The 19,001-nt window shown below is 26.9% G+C and overlaps 7 protein-coding genes across 14 annotated transcripts; 4 read left to right on the top strand and 3 right to left on the bottom strand.

Annotated features, from left to right (window-relative positions):
* The first annotated feature begins 1,057 nt into the window (after positions 1-1,057).
* Positions 1,058-5,758, top strand: LOC122537838. The gene is made up of 6 exons (XM_043671442.1): positions 1,058-1,522; positions 1,799-2,617; positions 2,683-3,046; positions 3,128-3,431; positions 3,507-3,791; positions 3,906-5,758. Exons 1-5 carry the CDS (start codon positions 1,395-1,397, stop codon positions 3,596-3,598), a joined length of 1,707 nt encoding a protein of 568 aa, XP_043527377.1. The 5' UTR covers positions 1,058-1,394; the 3' UTR covers positions 3,599-3,791; positions 3,906-5,758.
* Positions 3,479-17,369, bottom strand: LOC122537846 (probable small nuclear ribonucleoprotein Sm D2). 3 transcript variants are annotated; one of them, XM_043671455.1, is made up of 4 exons: positions 17,168-17,306; positions 16,743-16,998; positions 16,550-16,666; positions 3,479-3,490 (listed from the first exon to the last, which is right to left on the bottom strand). In XM_043671455.1, coding segments are annotated over exons 1-3 (363 nt in total). In that variant the 5' UTR covers positions 17,170-17,306; the 3' UTR covers positions 3,479-3,490; positions 16,550-16,561. The 3 variants fall into 3 exon arrangements, with proteins under 3 accessions (XP_043527390.1, XP_043527391.1, XP_043527389.1); XM_043671456.1 differs by lacking the exon at positions 3,479-3,490 and having other exon boundaries at positions 16,510-16,666; positions 17,284-17,369; XM_043671454.1 differs by lacking the exon at positions 3,479-3,490 and having other exon boundaries at positions 16,510-16,666.
* Positions 5,885-9,299, bottom strand: LOC122537845 (ras-related protein Rab-39B). Of its 2 annotated transcripts, none has more exons than XM_043671452.1 (3): positions 9,213-9,299; positions 8,413-8,522; positions 5,885-8,306 (listed from the first exon to the last, which is right to left on the bottom strand). In XM_043671452.1, exons 1-3 carry the CDS (start codon positions 9,264-9,266, stop codon positions 7,868-7,870), a joined length of 603 nt encoding a protein of 200 aa, XP_043527387.1. In that variant the 5' UTR covers positions 9,267-9,299; the 3' UTR covers positions 5,885-7,867. The 2 variants fall into 2 exon arrangements, with proteins under 2 accessions (XP_043527387.1, XP_043527386.1); XM_043671451.1 differs by having other exon boundaries at positions 9,049-9,272.
* On the top strand, positions 9,447-12,031 carry LOC122537839 (adenylyltransferase and sulfurtransferase MOCS3). Of its 3 annotated transcripts, none has more exons than XM_043671445.1 (6): positions 9,447-9,527; positions 10,203-10,384; positions 10,528-10,741; positions 10,846-11,144; positions 11,213-11,680; positions 11,774-12,031. In XM_043671445.1, the coding sequence occupies exons 2-6, from the start codon at positions 10,207-10,209 to the stop codon at positions 11,923-11,925; spliced, it is 1,311 nt and encodes a 436-aa protein (XP_043527380.1). In that variant the 5' UTR covers positions 9,447-9,527; positions 10,203-10,206; the 3' UTR covers positions 11,926-12,031. The 3 variants fall into 3 exon arrangements, with proteins under 3 accessions (XP_043527380.1, XP_043527379.1, XP_043527378.1); XM_043671444.1 differs by lacking the exon at positions 9,447-9,527 and adding an exon at positions 9,753-10,081 and having other exon boundaries at positions 10,205-10,384; XM_043671443.1 differs by lacking the exon at positions 9,447-9,527 and adding an exon at positions 9,754-10,077.
* Positions 11,936-14,531, bottom strand: LOC122537841 (probable galactose-1-phosphate uridylyltransferase). 2 transcript variants are annotated; one of them, XM_043671446.1, is made up of 8 exons: positions 14,334-14,531; positions 14,152-14,215; positions 13,532-13,591; positions 13,284-13,453; positions 13,005-13,210; positions 12,698-12,926; positions 12,414-12,630; positions 11,936-12,340 (listed from the first exon to the last, which is right to left on the bottom strand). In XM_043671446.1, the coding sequence occupies exons 2-8, from the start codon at positions 14,165-14,167 to the stop codon at positions 12,093-12,095; spliced, it is 1,146 nt and encodes a 381-aa protein (XP_043527381.1). In that variant the 5' UTR covers positions 14,168-14,215; positions 14,334-14,531; the 3' UTR covers positions 11,936-12,092. The 2 variants fall into 2 exon arrangements, with proteins under 2 accessions (XP_043527381.1, XP_043527382.1); XM_043671447.1 differs by having other exon boundaries at positions 14,152-14,213; positions 14,286-14,531.
* On the top strand, positions 14,918-16,394 carry LOC122537844 (proteasome subunit alpha type-6-like). The gene is made up of 5 exons (XM_043671450.1): positions 14,918-15,084; positions 15,249-15,343; positions 15,482-15,563; positions 15,771-16,200; positions 16,290-16,394. Exons 1-5 carry the CDS (start codon positions 15,009-15,011, stop codon positions 16,345-16,347), a joined length of 741 nt encoding a protein of 246 aa, XP_043527385.1. The 5' UTR covers positions 14,918-15,008; the 3' UTR covers positions 16,348-16,394.
* Positions 17,213-18,550, top strand: LOC122537842 (rRNA-processing protein UTP23 homolog). Of its 2 annotated transcripts, none has more exons than XM_043671448.1 (4): positions 17,213-17,304; positions 17,463-17,654; positions 17,745-17,977; positions 18,054-18,550. In XM_043671448.1, the coding sequence occupies exons 2-4, from the start codon at positions 17,535-17,537 to the stop codon at positions 18,478-18,480; spliced, it is 780 nt and encodes a 259-aa protein (XP_043527383.1). In that variant the 5' UTR covers positions 17,213-17,304; positions 17,463-17,534; the 3' UTR covers positions 18,481-18,550. The 2 variants fall into 2 exon arrangements, with proteins under 2 accessions (XP_043527383.1, XP_043527384.1); XM_043671449.1 differs by having other exon boundaries at positions 17,296-17,380.
* Positions 18,551-19,001: the final 451 nt, after the last annotated feature.

Genomic DNA, 19,001 nt, shown 5'->3' on the forward strand with positions numbered 1-19,001 from the left:
TTAAATGACGAATAATTTCTATAAATGAAAGTTAAATAACGAAATAACGAATGAAGAATTTCTACTATGGCTACAATATATATGTGTCAGTAAACATTTCTATGGTGATAATAAAATTAATAGCTATTTTTAAATATTCTGTTGTTTATATTAAATACACATCTCGACGGAACATAGATGTCGTTGATCTAAATTCTTCGAAGTAGAGGTCGCTACAATCTCATTACATAGTTTGAAACAGTTCCGATAGATGGCAGCACTTCCTTTGTTCCTGTAGCGACCTCTACTTCTACTAAAAATAGCTATTAATTTTATTATCACCATAGAAATGTTTACTTATATATATTGTAGCCATAGTAGAAATTCTTCATTCGTTATTTCGTTATTTCGTCATTTAACTTCCATTATGTAATCTTCATTAAATTATTAGTAATTGTATATTTCGTGATATTGATAATATTTTTATATAAACAACTAAAATTAATTACGGAGTTATTATTTATTTATAGTATTGTGATATAAATATAAATTATCATAATCACTATATTCACAAATAAAAAACGCAATAGCGTGAAACAAAGACAGATATCACATATATCGTGTGATAAACAAGGAAGGGGACAAGAACAATAGCCAATATTGATACGTGGTTATGCCTTCTGCGTTATAAGCAGCGAGAGTAGGCAATATATTTGATCATTAGCTATCTGGGATAAATCGGACATTCAATTCTTTCGTGCCTCATATTTTGGGGGTCAAGTAGTGTAGATCAAAGTATAATCGGATATAAGCAAGTAATACAAGTCAACATGTATCCAGACATAAATAAGTAATACGAGTCAAGTTTAGTCGGACTTAAACAAATAGATTTCCCACAAATCGCTTTGCATCAAATGTAACACCATTGACTAAAGCACAGACGAGGTATTGTGACCTCGTCTGTATCATTGGTTTTTTAGCGCACTCTACGTTTAAACACCAACGAGATACATGAGTAGACCAAGCATCTTACAGGGTTTCGTGACCCGTCATCTGAAATACCGACATAAAAAGTCATTGGCGCAGACGAGGTACATCTTGTCTGTGAATCCAAGTACATATCAAAGTTGGTGAAGTGAACAAAAAAAAAAAAAAATAACCATGATCTATCTTATTTATAGCGATAGGTATCGTGTATCTCATCTGAAACAACATTTATTATTAGTTTCATGACAGGTTTTATCAGCATTGTGGTAATTCCTAGTGAAGTATCATGTGTCGATAACATATTGATTCACTATTTTCATCATTGTAACCTTGAACTTGACTAACGTATTCACTGTTTCTGGGGAGTGTCTGCAATCTTGTATTAGTAACTACTAATTGTACCTTTTGTATCATTTTTATTAGTAATTATGGATCCTTCGATCTTCCCTGAAGAAATTTGGATAAAAATTTTATTATACTGCGATGTACCTGACATTATTGCTATAGGCAATACATGCAAATATTTAAGAAAAGCTTCAGACACTGATTACTTGTGGTGAGTTTGAGTTAAGTTTATGACAAAAGTACTTTGAAGCCAACAACTCACTTATAAAATTAATAAAAGTTATCATTGCAATGAATAAAAATTATTATTGTTGTAAATTTGCAATGCAGGGTTCTAAATTTAAATAATGCTTTGGCAAGTTTCGTAATAATCAAATAAATTATTGTAGAAAAGAAATTTATCATTGATTAATTTCATTGAAATATGCACAATTTGAAAGAACTATTGCTGTCAACTGTTTGTACAATTCATTCATGTTTTTCACAGGAAAATGAAGTGGTTACAGTTGATTTCGAAGGTGCACTTTAGATTTCCAGATATAAAGTGTTTACAGTTACTTAACATAAGCTTTAAAGCGATGTGTTACAGATTGTACATGGTAATTACATTAGGAGAAAATGTTCATTTCCCAAAATGTCGTCACTGCAGTGGTTACACATGTCAAAGAAATTGTGTTGAAGGTTCTAGTGCGAAAGTAGTAATTGAGATTGGAAATAAATACACATGGGTTATTGCACCACATTTTGAATTAAGAAGACATTTTTCAATGTTTGGCGTACCAAAATACAATAATGAAACGTATTTGGAACAAACGCAAAATGTTCCAAGTAGCAGTGCACGTCCTAAATGTGATGGGAAATCACTAGCTAAAAAGTTTAAATTATTGAAATTATCTGAATTAGCAACAGCTAAAATTCCAAGACCTAGCGGTCCTTTTTGTGTTTTTTGCAATTCTGTGAAATTATACAGAGAAAAAAAGAGATTGATTACTCATCAGAATGATCCAGCATATTATGCAAGACCAAATCCAATTTATGAAAAACTTATAAATGGATATTGCACTGATACTGTTGAGGTACTTGGAATTCCAAATGTTGATCTTGTTAGTCCGGCAGAGGCATTATTAAGTGATGGAACATTTCCTGTTCTTAAAACATTTGTCGGTCACTTGTTTCATCAGATGAGATTAACGTCGACATTAAGAAAACCTAATGCAGTGCTAATGTTTTGTGAACCATTAGCTATGCATCCACTGTTAAGGAAACAATTATTGCATTATTTGTTTCAAGAAGTCAAAGTATCAAGGTGAGAAAAGAAAAAGACATGTTATAAAAAGAAAATATGCTTTTAAAAAATAATTAAATTTCTAGAGTTTGTCTGGTTCCTAAGCCTTTAGCAGCATGTGCAATGCTGGATGTGGAAACTTGTGTGGTAGTTGATAGTGGTGCTCTAAGTACAACAGTAGCTGTTGTAATTGGTGGACGTGTTATGCCACAACGTTGGAGATTGTTACCTGTTGGTGGTTGGCATGTAGCTTACCATTTAAAACAAGCTATGCATTGGTATTTAAAAGGATGTTATCATATTCCTATATCATATCTAGATACACTACCTATTAAAGAAAGATGTAGATTAAGTTACAATATTAAAAATGAAGAAAAGAGAGTAGGACAAAAAACTGGGGAATGTATCAAAGTGAGAGTTCGAAGCTATGCTGATAATAAGCAATTTTTGGTTAGTAAATTTTACATGTTTATTCATAGAGTTAAAGTTTTATCATATTTAACATTACAATAATTATTTACATATTTTTAGAGAGTTTCCTTAGGTTCAGAGTTATATATTGCTCCTGAAATGATGTATATTAATCTTGGTTTACCACAAGTGATAAAAGATGTAACTTCTGGTTTATCAGAAGATATATTGCATGATTGTCTTTCACACATTTTGCTTACTGGAGGCAATACACATCTCTCAGGTTTTGGGTTAAGATTAACTAAAGATTTACGAGAATTATTACCAGAACATAGCAAGATATTAGAAGTGAGAAGTTGTCCTGGTACTCATAGTTGGAATGTTGCAATGGGTTCCACATATGTGCCTTTAGCTGTGCATCCTGGTAAATATATACTAATTTTTATGTTAAAATCATATTTATATAGATACAATTAATTTATTCTAATTATTATTTTAGACAAAACACCGCCAGAATATATAGAAGGTAACCCATTTTGGTTGTCAAGAGAAGAATATGTTTTATTTGGGTGTGAATCATTGGAACAGTAAAACTATGTAATAAGTGATTTCTTGCAATGTCAATACCTTACTTATTATATAAATGCAACTGTTGAAAAAGTAAAGGATAAACTATCATGAAGAATATCTTCTCATGAATCGCCTTTAAATTAGATGCAAAATATAATCATAGATAATTGAAGGAACATTTCAAGATAAAATGCTTGGACAAAAATAAATATTGGTTGGTATCAGTAATTATCCTCAAAAATATTTTAGATAATATTTTAGATATTTCGTATAATCAATCAAAGTTTTGGAAAGATAACATGTTAATAAAATATTCGTTATGTTGTAGGTACTTCTAGGGCCCACCTTAGTCTACAAAGAAGCGGAAAGTGTAAGCTCTACCAATATGTATCCAATGAATACTAGTCTGGTAGGCATACGTTTCCGCATCGACATTGCAAAATTATGTCCCTTGAGCACTTTGTATTATCACATTATTATTGATCTATCAGTTTTACAACTCCATTAGATAATCATATCATTTTCTAATCTTCTTTTAATTTACTTGACATTTCAAAATGTTATTAGTGATTAAAACCTCAGCTGATTTCATCATTTAGTTAAAATTTCTTAATTGAAATCATAGTAAGTTAAATAAAACTATTTATATGTAGTGTAAAACTTCATCAATATCTGGATTTCGTTTTTCTATTGAAAGTCCGTCCATTTTAAGTTTTCAACTATGTAATTTTACATTATTACTCTTTTTTTCTTTATTGAAATGATCAGCAAATGAGGTATCAAATTAAAAGAAATCGATTGAAGAAAAATTATTCACAATTTGGAATATATAAATTCTAATATTATTCCACATCCTTCATTCTGTATCAGTTTTTAATATTTTTATTGCACATCGAGTTTACCTGATAATTCATTCCCATTAGAATTGAGATTTAATCATTCCATATTCATAACAAATTGTTTATAATTCCAAAATTGTATCTCCTTTCTTCCCTTAGAAGATGATTTTTATGTATATAATCCGCAGATAGTAAATTGTTTTGTACATACAAAATATATATATTCAATTGCTTGATGTACAGGTAAATAATTTTAGAAAATAATATTCAAAAGTAAATGTTATAAATTCTAAATAGAATATTTCTAAAAACTTGTTCATAATTTCGTAAATTTGCATCATCATTCTTGCCAAAATAAGAAATGTGTATTAATAGCCAAATATATAGCAACATTTCTAGTCACTTTAAATATAATTAAATTATTTAGATTTATCTTCCAAGATAATAAATATTATTAAAAATAAGAATTTATAACAAAAGGACTTTAGGACTATAAATATAAAATTTTATGTTATTAATAAGATTACTATTACCATTTTTAACTTAAATTTAATCTTGTGAACAATTTAATACGCTATTGTTTTGTTATATACATTAAAGATTTTATTAATTGCCAAGCTAAAAGTAAAAGATTATATAACATTTAAAAAGTTATACACTTTTAATACTACTTTTATAGTATATAAATTAATTTAAAAAAGATATATAAATATATTACAAATATCATAGTAAACTACGTTTTTGTTATCGATAAAAAATCTATGCAAGTTATTAATTTATAATATAATTATTGCTACATACATAGGTGCTTGTAAAACATATGTCAGCATAATGTAAGCATGTATATAATTTAGCAACTTTAAAGTAATATAAATATTTATGACTTTTACAAATTATATGTGTTTAAGATACAATTTATGTTTTCTTATCTTTGAATGATTTGATTAATTCTTTTAATATTATTTTACCAAAATGAAAACAAATTCAACTATATTTCTTGATAATGATTTTACTTATTTACTTCTTATTAATAATATCATTTAAATCATTTTTTTTTCAATTTATTTTCTTATAAAATTAATTACATACTTTTCAGCTAATGTTTTATACTTACGTGAATAAGTAACTGCCAATAATAATATATAATATTTTAGTTGTACTCGAACATTTTACATTTCAGATATAAATATTTAGTTTACAAAAGATCTGTATAATTTAATCATTACATAAGGACAAAAGAACATTGACTTGTAAATATTGTATATATTCTACATTAATTGTACATTAAATATGAAACTATATCTGATCGATATTTTGACTAATTTGTTACAGCCTGTAAAAATAATAGCCTTCAAACTATACAAAACACACAGTACATTTTATATACATATTATAAATAAAAAATATCAATATCAAATTTAATAGAAATACTCTTTCTCTGTCCTGTGATTAATTTATTCTAAAAAAAAAATAAGAAAATTAATTTATATTGAAACAAACACGTAAAAATTATTCATAATTTCCTGATATATATCACAGAAAATAATGTCAATTAATATCATGCATTACATTATCAAAAAATAATATATAATTCTATAATGTTTATTCTTCAACATGATTATGTATAAATGTGTAGTGCACAAAAGTGTACATATTCCTAAAATTGTCAAATTATACATAAAATAAACTTTGAGAAAACAATTCTTACAAAATATGCATTTTAAAGCATATATATATATATATGTATGTTTGTTTCCATTTTTCGCGTATTACGTACAATTATAATTTTATTCACATATTAAAACAATATAACACAGATTTATGATCCATGTCTTCAATGTAACATTGCTAATTTCTATATACAAAAAAATATTTTAAAACAGAAAGAAACAAATTTACATTTCTTATAGATGCAAAAGTCATTTTGTAATTAGCATATTACAATATTATATGTACACGTTATTACTACATTGACAAAAAAATAAATGTTATATAGCTATACAAATGTAATGATAAGTTATATATTATTAATTCGCAGTATTTACTAAGTTTTGTCTTATGCCACAGTTAATGAGTATAAAATTTCATAAATAAATTCTATTCGTGCTGCATTTACTTACATTATTTATACAAACGCAGGTTTCACCACACACTATTTAATATACATTATTTATTATAAATAACATCCGTTACTGTATAGAAATAAACATCTCTCTACTTAGACTTGCAGTGAGAAATGCAAATCACATAAATAATATTTATCTGAATGAAATTTATTGGACTTATTTATTCCTGCATTAAGAATATGCAAATGTTTATATTCTTAACTTATAGCTTGGAAGTCAAAAACTTTCTTTTTAAAAGATTGATATGAAAAAGTATAAAATGTATCATTCAATAAAAATTAGTTATATTAAAAATATTACATTAGATATATAAATTTCTTATATCATTTCAAACTGACATGTCTTGTGATAAAGATATAATAAAGCAGATAAATTTATAATAACTTATACAAATTATAATACACTATCTATTATTTTATAACAAGATTTTCTTATATCTTGATATAATTATATAATATAATATGTACAGAATAACTTTATGTTGTTTTAAAATTAGAACACATACATCATAGTTCGTTTCTTACTGTTTTATAAATTAATTAATGTAATTACTGATGTATTATCTTGTTTGGCTTTAATTAAATATGGACAATACGAACATATGTATATACATAAATTTGGCTCTTCTATGTGACATTATTACAAACTGTGGCATTGAAATTAAAAATTTAGGAAATAATAAATCAATATAACCGACATAATTTTTTACTAATAATTCTTGTATGTAAAACGCAAACATTTACTCTTTTATTTTGAGAATTTTTCCTAAATTTATATCGTTCTCGCCAGAAATAAATATTCCGTATTATAATAAAAAAGTTTTACATTTCCAGATTTGACAATAAATTTTTACTACAGCATTTAAAAGATCATTTTGACAAAGAAGCACAGCCATCATTTTTTTCTTATACAAAATCATTAATTCATAAATTTCATAAAATTCAAAAAATATTATAGTTATAATTATACTATAAACTTTCTCCATACCGAAATATTTTATTTCTTAAATAAGATAAAAAAAACTCTAATTCAATGCCCATGTGCTTCAATGACATATAATCATTTGTTTATACAAGCTATGTACAAAAATGTCTAATCAAGATTTATACACATTTATTGTAAGTCTCTCTTCTAAAACTAGAATGCAGTGGAATGTAAGAATATGATTTTCCTTCATTATCGTTAAATAATATTAATCTAAAAATTTTTTATATCTGTCATTTTTTCCCTTAATATCAAGATTTAGGAAAACTTAAAAAATTTACTACCACTGCATCCTGAACATTGTTACAAACAACTGCATCCTTAATAAACTAAATTTTCGTTTAACAACAAGAAGTTTCTGCAGGTTCTGCTTCAATTAGATTAAAATCAAAACCACTAGGTTTATAAAATCCAGTTTTTATTCCATCCCAACCATCTTCTAACTTGTATTCACCAGTCTGTATTCTACTATAAACTTCCTGTGTAACTATTCGAAATGCCTCTTCAACATTAATTCCAGTCTTTGCACTGGTTTCAATATGATGTACTCCATGTTGGTCAGCAAAAGCTCTTGCTTCTTCCTTTGAAACTTCTCGTCTACTCCCATTGGTAACTAAATCTAATTTACAACCTACCAATGCAAATACAGGGCGATGTGGTTCGATATGTCTGCGAGCATCCATCATCCATTGAGGAATATGTTCAAAACTTGCTCTATTACAGACATCATACACAAGTAAGACTCCAACAGAGTTTCTATAATATGATTTTGTAATTGACCTAAGATAAACAATATGTTGCATTATTCTACATGTATTAGCTTATATCTTATATTTCTTCTTTTCAATAGAATATTATAATATTAATACAATATGTAATAATATACCTAAATCTTTCTTGGCCAGCTGTGTCCCACAATTGTAATTTTATCTTTGTTCCATCTTTTAATTCAATTAATCTAGCGAAAAAATCTACTCCTACTGTTGGATCTGAAAGCTAATCAAATAAGATATATATAATCATATTAAGTATAAAAAGATCAAGTATAAACACATTATTTTTTATTTTATTAAAAAAAAATATACTGTACAAGAAGGTCAATGACAAATTAAAGGTGAAACATAAAAATGTTCAAAGGAACTTTTTTGTTTATTGTTCATTGATCTATTAATTATATAACGCATGCAATAATTTATAACTGAATATTAGAACTAATTCATTTCACATTATAAAAATTCTCAGGACACTATAGTTTTTAGACATTTTTGTATCGTCTTGAATTCTTTATTTAAAAATATAGCAATCAACTACGTAAATATTATTAGCTCAGAAAAATTGGAAATACTACAAAAACATAAAACATAAAATCTTATTTTAATTTCAATTTTGACACTGACTGCGGTACAATTTTCTTTTTTTTCAACATTATGAAAAATAACAAGAGAACAAAATATAGACGTGATATTTTTATAATCAATTTTTATCAACCTTGTTGACGATAACGGTTAGAATCACTACATACCTCTGCGAACTTTCCATCGGTAAAATATTTCAGCAATGAACTTTTTCCGACTGTACTGTCACCAATCAGTATCAGACGGAACTGATAATTAAAAATTGGTTCCACCATCTTAATGTATATTATAATTAAAGTTCTTCACAAATAATACTCTAGTTGTCACTTACAAAACTATGATTTTCCTGCATATACTTCGTCAAGAACCTCACTGACCGTGACATTAATCAACTTCCTACCTTTGCCCAAGACTATTAAAGTTATTGCGCACGACACTGTGCAAATAAATACACAGATCTCGTAAAGATCATCGAAATAAAATACATCGTAATTTTTAATGAACTAGCTATTTTTAATCATTCCAGATCTCGCTACCTCTTTCCTCTTTAATTTCTTGGGACGCTCACAAAACCACGCGGTCATAGTATCCACCCGAAGATATGTTTCACGCACGTTGTTGTAGAGTGGAGAGCTTTAGAAACACTGTAATTTAATTTGTAATTGTTTCATTTATAATTTACTTAATATAAGTCTGCGACAATGAATATTTAAAAAAGTTAAAGAAAAATTCTTTCCTCTACTAGTGAAATAAAATGGTTAAATATTATTTCAAAAGTAAATATTCATTAAAAGTCATATTAAAAATATGAAGTACTAAGTATACTAAAATTCTTATTCTTGCTATACTAGTTTTATCTACTATGTACTTGGAAGAAATTAAAGGTTAATTAAAAGATTTAATTTAAGCGCCTTATCTACACCAATACGTAAAATGTAGTGTCAATATCATTTGCGTATTGCGTCTTAAATGTGAAATGTGTGTAGATGTCATAACATATGTAGATATATACATACATGTGTGTGATTGTAAAGCATTAAAAAAAAGTGATAATATTCAAGATTAATAATACAATACTAAAGATTACAGTTATTTTCACTCTACTACGTTTTAAGTTTTATCTATTATTCCTTACATATATATGCATTTACTATTTCTGTAATACAATTTTCCAACTGACCATCTTTTAGATAGATGTTAGTATAACCTAAGTGGTTTCTTTTAATAAAAAATATTAATTTTTTATTACTTTTTTAATTACTTTCTTAAGCCATTTGTTAAGCCAGTAGATTAATAATGTGTTGAAAACATATTTTTCTAGAGAAATGGACGAGAAAGAATTAATGAATCAAATTACTGAATTGCGTGAATTGTTACGTATAAAGGAAGCTCAACTAGTTGCTCTGAGGCGCGAAAAACAAATCTTACAAGATTACGGTTTGAGTAACGGAGAAATATTAAGATATAGCAGACAAATATTTTTACCAGAAATTGGTATTAAAGGTGTATCTTATTTATAAAATATTAAAATTAAAACATTGATTTTACACAAAATTTATTGCTTTTTAATATTTTTATTTATCTTTTATTTATTTTTCCCCAATAGTTTCTATTTATCTATAACATGTTTCATTATACGATTTCAGGTCAAATAAAATTAAAAAACAGCTCGATATTGATTGTAGGAGCAGGTGGACTTGGATGTCCAGCTGCATTATATTTAGCATCTGCTGGTGCTGGACAAATTGGTATAATTGACTATGATGATGTTGAAATTAACAATCTTCATAGACAATTGTTATATGCAGAAACACATATTGGGACACCAAAAGTAAATGCTGCTGCAGAAAATCTTAATCGGTACTTGTATATAAATGTAGTAGATCAGCACAGATATTATAAGTATATATGTTGAGTACCTGTTTGATGAGATAAAATTCATGATGTATTTATATTAATTTCAGTTTAAACAGTGATGTTAATGTTATTCCATACAAAATTCAACTAGATAGCAGTAATGCTTTGAATATAATAAAAGCTTATGATGTAGTGATAGATGCTACTGATAATGTAGCTACACGTTACTTATTGAATGACGCATGTGTTCTAAGTAATAAACCTTTAGTATCTGGATCAGCATTAAAATTTGAAGGTCACTTATCTGTATTTAATTACAATGGACCTTGCTATAGATGCATATTTCCTAAACCTCCTCCTCCAGAAACAGTAACAAATTGTGGGGATGGTGGTGTTTTTGGTCCAGGTATTATTTTTTAATTAACTTATTGATTTTTTTACTTAAAAAACATTCACTTCTTAATTTAATTATAGCCGTTGGTACCATTGGTGTCCTACAAGCACTAGAAGCGTTGAAGATAGTACTCGATCTCCCGCATGTACTATCTGGTCAACTTCTATTATTTGATGGACTAGAAACGAAGTTTCGTAAGATAAACTTACGTGGTAAAAATAGGAACTGCGCTATTTGCGGTGAACATCCAACTCTATACAAATTAATTGATTATGAACAATTTTGTGGTGCAAAAGCAAATGATAAAGAGCCCAAGTTAAATTTATTAAAAAATGAAGAAAGAATAAGCGTGGAAGAATATAATACAACATTCAAATTAGGTACAAAAGCTCATCTCTTAATCGACGTACGATCGACTGAAGAATTTGACATTTGTCATTTAAAGAATTCTATAAATATACCATTGCGTGACATTAATAATAACGAAAAAGTAACATTAATAAGAAATAGAATACAAGAAATACAGAAACAACACAATGATGCTAATTGTATGTATATTTTACTTAATATTTTAATATTTTATGTTAAAGTTGTAAGTATATATTTGTTTATGTTAAAATGTATGTATATATTTGTTTTAGTGTATGTTATATGTAGAAGGGGAAATGATTCACAGAAAGCTGTAAAAAGTCTTCAAGAAACACTTAAGGGAAGTAATATAGAAATAAAAGATGTAATTGGCGGCATTCATGCTTGGAGTAAAAAAATTGATTGTACATTTCCTGTATATTAACAACATAAAATTGTAATTATTTACTTTCATGTTTATTGAATTTTATTCATAAAATTAATGTGTGTGTATCATTATGTGATGTTCGACGTTACATTTTTATAAATAATGTATATGTGAATGATACATACATTTATAAAAATATATAGTTATATATAAAGCGAATTAATTCATTTAGAATACTTTTCTATTTCACAACTCGTTAAACTGGTTTCTGGATGCTTGTAATGGGTATCTGATAAATTTCTTAATTTTTCTGCTGCTTGTTCTGGTGTTAAGTCCCTTTGTGCTTGTGCAAGAAGTTCATAACCAACCATATGTTTTTTTATAGTCGCTGAACGTAATAATGGCGGTAAGTAAATTCCATGAAAAGTCCAATAAGGATAATCTTGTTTTACATATGGTCCAGTTGGCGCTCCTTCACGTAAAATAAATTAAATATTATGATTAATCTTTTTTTTAAAATGAACATATTTAATAATAAACCATACCATGCCAACCCATAGAATAAGGAAAAGAACAATGGAACAAGTTATCATATTTGGTACACAATATTTTCATAGTAGCTGCTAGTGATTCTTGTTGACTTTCTGATAAATCCTGCATCCTAGATATTTGTTTCTTGGGCAGTACCATAGTTTCATATGGCCATATTGCCCAGAATGGTACTAGAATTACCCAATCTCGATTTTCCAGTACAATACGCTCCTATATATAATATAAACCACACTTAAATTAAAAAATTTTAATTTAAATTTTCTTGATAATACTTTACCTTTTTGAAAAGCTCTTTCTGTACATAATCTATCAGAAGCGGCTTTTTATTACGATTATAATAATCGCTGAGATATTTATCTTTTATTTTAGCTTCGTTTGGTAAAAAAGAACTAGCCCAAATTTGACAATGAGGATGTGAATTGCTACAACCCATTACAGCACCACGGTTTTCAAAAATTTGTACCCAAGTCCATTTTTCTCCCAACTCGAGCATTTCAAAAATCCAACTAAATCACAATGATATTTATTACATAAAATGTTAATTAGTTGTTTTTTAATGTTAGCAAACTAAATTACTAACATACCGTTTAACCACTTCTTTAATTTCAGAAATTTTCATAAGTGCTATTGTTACATTTGATTTTGGATGGAAACACATTACTTTACAAGTACCTCTGGCAGCATCCATTTGAAATAATTCATCTTCTGATTTAGATGGACTAGGAACTGATTCCAATAATGCAGGAAAATCATTGACAAATGAATATGTATTTTCATATATTGGAGTTATCTAGGAAATAAAAATATTTAAAATCAAAAAGTCGTATAGATCCTTTTAGTTATTAGTTATTTAAAAGCATTACTTGTCCACTAGCTCTGATATTGCCTGGACAAAGTGGATTATTTGGGTCATAATCTGGGAGATTTTCTTCTATATCTGTTTCGATTTGCCCTCCCCATGGTCGTTTCATTCGATGAGGTGACACTAGCACCCATTCTCCCTTCAAGGGATTATATCGAATATGCTGATGTTCTATAAAATATTGATCTAATAGATGATACATAGAACTTGAATTTGAAATAATTTCTTCATAAAAACAGAGATTCTAACCAGTAGGATCAAATTCTTCCTTTAGAGCTTCTGTGCCATTTTTCAGGCTGTTTCTATCACCTGAAAATTTTCATGCATGTATTAATTTTTATGCATATATACAAAATTTATATTATGTGTATATTATATCAATGCATTAAAGTACATTATCCAATATAAACATACAATCAATCAATACATTATATATTTTGTTTTATTATATATATTATAATATATTGCATATATATACATTACTTACAATTTTCGAATGCTATGAATCATAATATAAATTTTAATCGTCATATGGATTTTGTTTCAATCAGAACAATAAACAGTACATAATACAGACTCACGCGGGTTTCGATTTGATTTCAATTATACAGAATGTATAACAAACTGTAAAAATTATTATTAGTTTCACAAACCACTATATGTTTAGAACATAAAAAAGAAATAAAGCGAATCTTGTGGAAGGTCATATGATCGACACTTATGTCAAAAGTTTATTTACTCAGAAAAATCTCATGCGATCAATAATGTACAGTTTTTATGAATAATATATAAATAATATCTTTAACCTGTACAAATGTTTTTTTTTTTTTATAAAACGTTTAATATCGATTAATATAAAATATTTTTACCTGTTGATGCAGACATTTGTACTTTGGTAAATAGCGTCGCTTGAGTGGTGTATCACAGCGTACTGGAAAAGTTTTTAATATCAGCAGAGTACTTTAAGAAATACGTATCATTTAACACGCCACATATAACATACTCATGTAACTAAGTAAAGTAATTTAGATAAGATTTCCATTGCTTATTTAATCTGATGTTCAATGTATATCCATATCGATGTGTGTCACATATATACGCTGAGTTACATGTATAAAATCAATCAGATTCGATCTCGATCAAAACAAGTTTGAGATGTTAAGAGATATCGCGAACTTTATTTATAGGGTACATGCATATGTAGTATATATGTATTGTTAATAAAGAAACTTCAATTTAAACGGTTTCATTTTTTCACGTAGAAGTGTTAATATGTTTCCTAAATAATTATAATAGAGTCTACTAATATGAGTGCTTTTATGTACAAAAATATTCATGACAAAACACATTACTTTTAGAACGAAATATTTCTTCAAAATTAACAATATTAAAGAACTTTTAATTAACAATACTAAAGAACTATCCTTTTTTAATTATTATTTAATTTTTAAATAAAGATGTTAAAAAGAATAATTTTATGTAAAAAAAATTCATTAAAATCGTAAGAGTAATTGATAGATAAATTTAAAAATTTGCCAAAAATCAAATTTTATGTCGGTTGTGATTATATTTATTGTAAATGAATATAAGAACAATACGTGTAAATCGATCCAATAAATATTTATGTCGTTCAATGTAAATTACCTTAATACACATCTTGCATGATTTGACGTTTCAAAAAGTTGCCTGCACCTTTTAAAGGCAACCATTAACATTATTTGCGAATATGGCGCGCGGTAGTAGTGCTGGTTTTGATAGACATATTACAATTTTTTCACCTGAAGGGCGACTTTACCAAGTAGGTAAGATTTATGAAAATATTTTGTATTAAAACACAAGTAGCTTTTCTTTCTTGATCGATGTCTTTCAAATTACTAACTTCTACACTAATTTTCTATGCGGAAACCATGACAGCGTGATCAGCAATTTTGAACTTTTTAAACTAAAAGTATTAAATATTTTGCAGAGTATGCGTTTAAAGCGATAAATCAAAGTGGTTTGACATCTGTTGCTGTAAAAGGAGTCGAAACAGCTGTTTTTGCTACACAAAAGAAAGTGCCTGTAAGATAACCTCTTGTTATTGTTATTTCTATTAGTTTTTTATATTATCCTCTCTTTCCCGATCCATGTAATATAATATTTAAGGAACATTCTGTAAATAATGGAAACTTATCAAATTTAAGGATATTTGCTTTATAGGATAAGCTGCTTGATGCTTCCAGTGTTACTCATATTTTTCAACTCACTGAGCACATCGGTTGCCTCGTAACAGGCATGATAGGTAGGCACAATCATTGTTAAAGAATTTTTAATAAGGAAAATTTATAAATATAATATAATAAAAGGAAAAATTAAATATTTGTATAACAATGATTGAAATAAAAAGGATTTCTCTCAATCATTGTTATATAAATATTTAGATTTTTTCTTTTGTTGTTATATTTATTAATTTTTTTTATTAATGACTTTTTTCTGATATCTATTTTAGCTGATAGCAGATCTCAAGTTCAACGTGCAAGATACGAAGCAGCTCATTTTAAATACAAATATGAGTATGAAATTCCTGTAGATGCATTATGCAGACGTATTGCAGACATTAGTCAAGTATATACGCAAAATGCAGAGATGCGGCCTCTTGGATGTTCTATGATGCTTATTTCATATGATAAAGAAAAAGGCCCTTGCGTTTATAAAGCTGATCCTGCAGGATATTATTGTGGTTATAGAGCCATTTCTGTTGGTGCTAAACAAACTGAAGCCAATTCTTATTTGGAAAAAAAATTGAAGAAGAAACAAAACTATGATCATGATGAAACGATACAGTTAGCAATTACATGTTTATCTACTGTTTTATCAGTGGATTTTAAACCTTCAGAGATAGAAGTTGGTGTTGTGTCAAAGGACAATCCCAAATTTCGGTAATTATATTATTATTATTATTTCTGTTTCATATATAAAATGGCTATATAAAATAAATATCTAATAAATATCTGTTTTTGTATTTCAGAACCTTAACGGAACAAGAAATTGATAAGCATCTTACTGCAATTGCTGAGAAAGATTAATGATTTTATGTATAATTCATTACAAATAAATGTCATGTCTTGCTTAATACTGTTTCATTTTTATAATTAAAATATAACAAAAAGTATATTATTAAGTTCAAAATATAATTGTTAACACAAATAAATTATACACATTTGTGTTTAATTAAATAATTAATTTTGAAGTTTTTATTTATCAAATAATAGTTATAAAATAGTGAACTTATTTATAAAATTATTTTCCTGATGCTGTTGCTAAAGGATTTCGTAGAACTAGAATGACAGAATCTCCTCTCAAAAACATTTTTGAGATAAATCTGTCTTTATTTACTGGCTTTGCCTAAACAGAAACAATTGTTCATTTATATTTTCAATTATAAACTTTAGTAAAATGTCTTTTACTTATAGTACTTCACCTTCTTTTTTCCTTTTCCAGTACGTGGAAGTTCAGTCCACATTTCTTTCACATTTTCTAAAACCATGTTGCAATGTCTATCAAATGCTTTTACTCTTCCTAATAATTTTTTGTTATTTCTGCAATTAATTAAAACCTGCGTATTATTTTTCACAGATTGAGTCAATACCGAAAGTGGTCCAGTATTAAATTCTTCTTCTTCTCGTTTTGCTAATTCCTCAGGAGTCATTTCAGACTTTGGCTTAGTTAAAGAAGACCTAAAAATAGTTTTTTTTTTTTTTGTTAGTACAAAATTTAAATATTGATGGAAATTTGAAAAGGAAAATTATAGGTATCATATGAAATTTATATAAAAGAGTAAGGTTAAGTTTTGATATATAAATGCGAAAATTAATATTAATGTGAAAATACTGTGTAAATATTTACATTTTGATAAATTTCTTTTACGAATGAAATCGATAATGAAATTTTTTTTCAGAAATGGTATACAAATTATGTAGTAGTTGTGTTTAAATTTATCACTAAGGCAATACGACGCTTACTTTGCTTCTGAACACCTTCAGGTATTCAGTCCACTTTTAACATAGCCATAGAGGTTATATTTCTTATGTTAATTTTAGCAGTAAAATTATATAAAAAGTGATTTTTCTGTATTCTATATTTGTAGATATATTTATGTTTATAGAAGCTATCCCTACGATGTTTTGTCATTTTATTACAGCACTTTAGAGGTTAAATCTTTAGAGGTTAAATGTATATATGAACATTTTGAAGTGTATTAAAAAATAACAATATGAAAACAGTCCGTCAAAAAAAAGCAAGAAGAAATTTAGGCTTTTTTGTTAACAATTTTAAATTTAGATCGCCGTTTCAAGTTCTTATTGATGGTACATTTACTTTAGCTGCGTTAGAGGTTTGCATTAAAATATATGTATATACTTAAGTCATTGTAATTAGAATTAATATTTTATGTGAATTTGTAATAATTTTTAATTCTTTTTAGAATAAGTTTAATATACAAGATCAGTTATCAAAGTATTTTCAATCTGAAGTAAAATTATTAACTACACCATGTATTATTTTGGAAACAGAAAAATTAAGTTCATTTTCAAAAGCAGTTAGTGGTGCTATGCAAATTGTTAAGCAATATCCTATACATAAATGTGGACACGAAAAATATTCAATTAGTGGCACAAAATGTTTACTATCTATGGTTAGAAAAAATAATTCATTCAGGTATAACAAAAGTTTCACTAGGTAGAGATTAAAAGTTAACGATATTGTATGTATATGTTTGTTATATTTTTTCTAGGTATATCATAGCTACACAAGACAGAGAACTTCAGGATTGCTTAAGAAAAATTCCAGGTGCTCCAATATTATATTTACATGGTAAAGCACCAACTTTGGAAGCACCTTCACAAGTTAGTCGTGAATATGCTAAAAATATTTGTAAAGGATTAGGAATGACTGAATGGGAAAAAGAAAATGTTAAAGTATTAAAAGAAATAGCTGGAATAACTGATGGAACAGAAGTAAAATTAAAAAAGAAGAAGAAAAAAGGTGGCCCAAATCCTCTTAGTTGTTTGAAGAAAAATAAAAATAAAACACAAGTAAAAGTTTCAAAAAATGTTGAAGAGAAGAAATCTGGAAGAAATAAGAAAAGAAAGAAAATGAAAATAGCGGCTCATATTAAAGAAGCATTGATTGCAGAAATAAAGAATAAACAGGAAACATAAAATAAGTTAAATAAATGCATAATTGAAGAAACCTGTGTACATAATATTTGTATGAATTTTGAAAATTTATGTAAATTTACTTTTATTTATGATACACATATTTCTTCTTTTAGTTTACAAAATTGAAATAATCAGAGCAATTATATAAAATGAATTCATCCATAAATATAAATATATGTACTTATTTTCCTAGTAAAATTGTTACTTATGAATACATAAAGTATACAAATATGATATCTATGCTTATGTAATAAAAAACATTGAAAGTTGTAACTAAAAAATTTCACAATCATGTACATTGTAAAGTTGCTTTAACAATTTTTATACAATATTGTATAATACTATTCGATTTTACTCGTGAATATATATAATTATTCGTTACATTTTGAAATATTCTATTCTTTATATTCCTTCATACTATGCAAGTAGTACTAATGATTATATTTAATAAGAATAAGAAAAATAAGTAAATGGAATCACATTATGATTAAGTAAGATGTATAACACTATATATATGTATA

Source organism: Frieseomelitta varia, unplaced genomic scaffold (assembly GCF_011392965.1).
Source record: "Frieseomelitta varia isolate USP_RPSP 00005682 unplaced genomic scaffold, Fvar_1.2 scaffold_933, whole genome shotgun sequence".
Classification (NCBI taxonomy): Eukaryota; Metazoa; Arthropoda; class Insecta; order Hymenoptera; family Apidae; genus Frieseomelitta; species Frieseomelitta varia.

Bases quoted from the DNA above. Each gene is read 5' to 3' on its own strand.
- LOC122537838 (XM_043671442.1), top strand. From the start codon at position 1,395: ATGGATCCTTCGATCTTCCCTGAAGAAATTTGGATAAAAATTTTATTA. The intron at 1,523-1,798 runs GTGAGTTTGAGT...TGTTTTTCACAG, and splicing joins TCAGACACTGATTACTTGTG to GAAAATGAAGTGGTTACAGT. The intron at 3,432-3,506 runs GTAAATATATAC...TTATTATTTTAG, and splicing joins GCCTTTAGCTGTGCATCCTG to ACAAAACACCGCCAGAATAT.
- LOC122537845 (XM_043671451.1), bottom strand. From the start codon at position 9,156: ATGGTGGAACCAATTTTTAATTATCAGTTCCGTCTGATACTGATTGGT. The intron at 8,523-9,048 runs GTATGTAGTGAT...TTATTTGATTAG, and splicing joins CCGATGGAAAGTTCGCAGAG to CTTTCAGATCCAACAGTAGG. The intron at 8,307-8,412 runs GTATATTATTAC...TGTTTATCTTAG, and splicing joins GCTGGCCAAGAAAGATTTAG to GTCAATTACAAAATCATATT.
- LOC122537839 (XM_043671445.1), top strand. From the start codon at position 10,207: ATGGACGAGAAAGAATTAATGAATCAAATTACTGAATTGCGTGAATTG. The intron at 10,385-10,527 runs GTGTATCTTATT...ATACGATTTCAG, and splicing joins ACCAGAAATTGGTATTAAAG to GTCAAATAAAATTAAAAAAC. The intron at 11,145-11,212 runs GTATTATTTTTT...ATTTAATTATAG, and splicing joins TGGTGGTGTTTTTGGTCCAG to CCGTTGGTACCATTGGTGTC.
- LOC122537841 (XM_043671446.1), bottom strand. The intron at 13,454-13,531 runs GTTAGAATCTCT...AATATTTTATAG, and splicing joins GGAAGAATTTGATCCTACTG to AACATCAGCATATTCGATAT. The intron at 13,211-13,283 runs GTAATGCTTTTA...TTTATTTCCTAG, and splicing joins ATATCAGAGCTAGTGGACAA to ATAACTCCAATATATGAAAA.
- LOC122537844 (XM_043671450.1), top strand. From the start codon at position 15,009: ATGGCGCGCGGTAGTAGTGCTGGTTTTGATAGACATATTACAATTTTT. The intron at 15,085-15,248 runs GTAAGATTTATG...AATATTTTGCAG, and splicing joins AGGGCGACTTTACCAAGTAG to AGTATGCGTTTAAAGCGATA. The intron at 15,344-15,481 runs GTAAGATAACCT...TTTGCTTTATAG, and splicing joins CTACACAAAAGAAAGTGCCT to GATAAGCTGCTTGATGCTTC.
- LOC122537846 (XM_043671455.1), bottom strand. The intron at 16,667-16,742 runs GTGAAGTACTAT...GTTTCTGTTTAG, and splicing joins CTGGAAAAGGAAAAAAGAAG to GCAAAGCCAGTAAATAAAGA.
- LOC122537842 (XM_043671448.1), top strand. From the start codon at position 17,535: ATGAAAACAGTCCGTCAAAAAAAAGCAAGAAGAAATTTAGGCTTTTTT. The intron at 17,655-17,744 runs GTTTGCATTAAA...AATTCTTTTTAG, and splicing joins TTACTTTAGCTGCGTTAGAG to AATAAGTTTAATATACAAGA. The intron at 17,978-18,053 runs GTATAACAAAAG...TATTTTTTCTAG, and splicing joins AGAAAAAATAATTCATTCAG to GTATATCATAGCTACACAAG.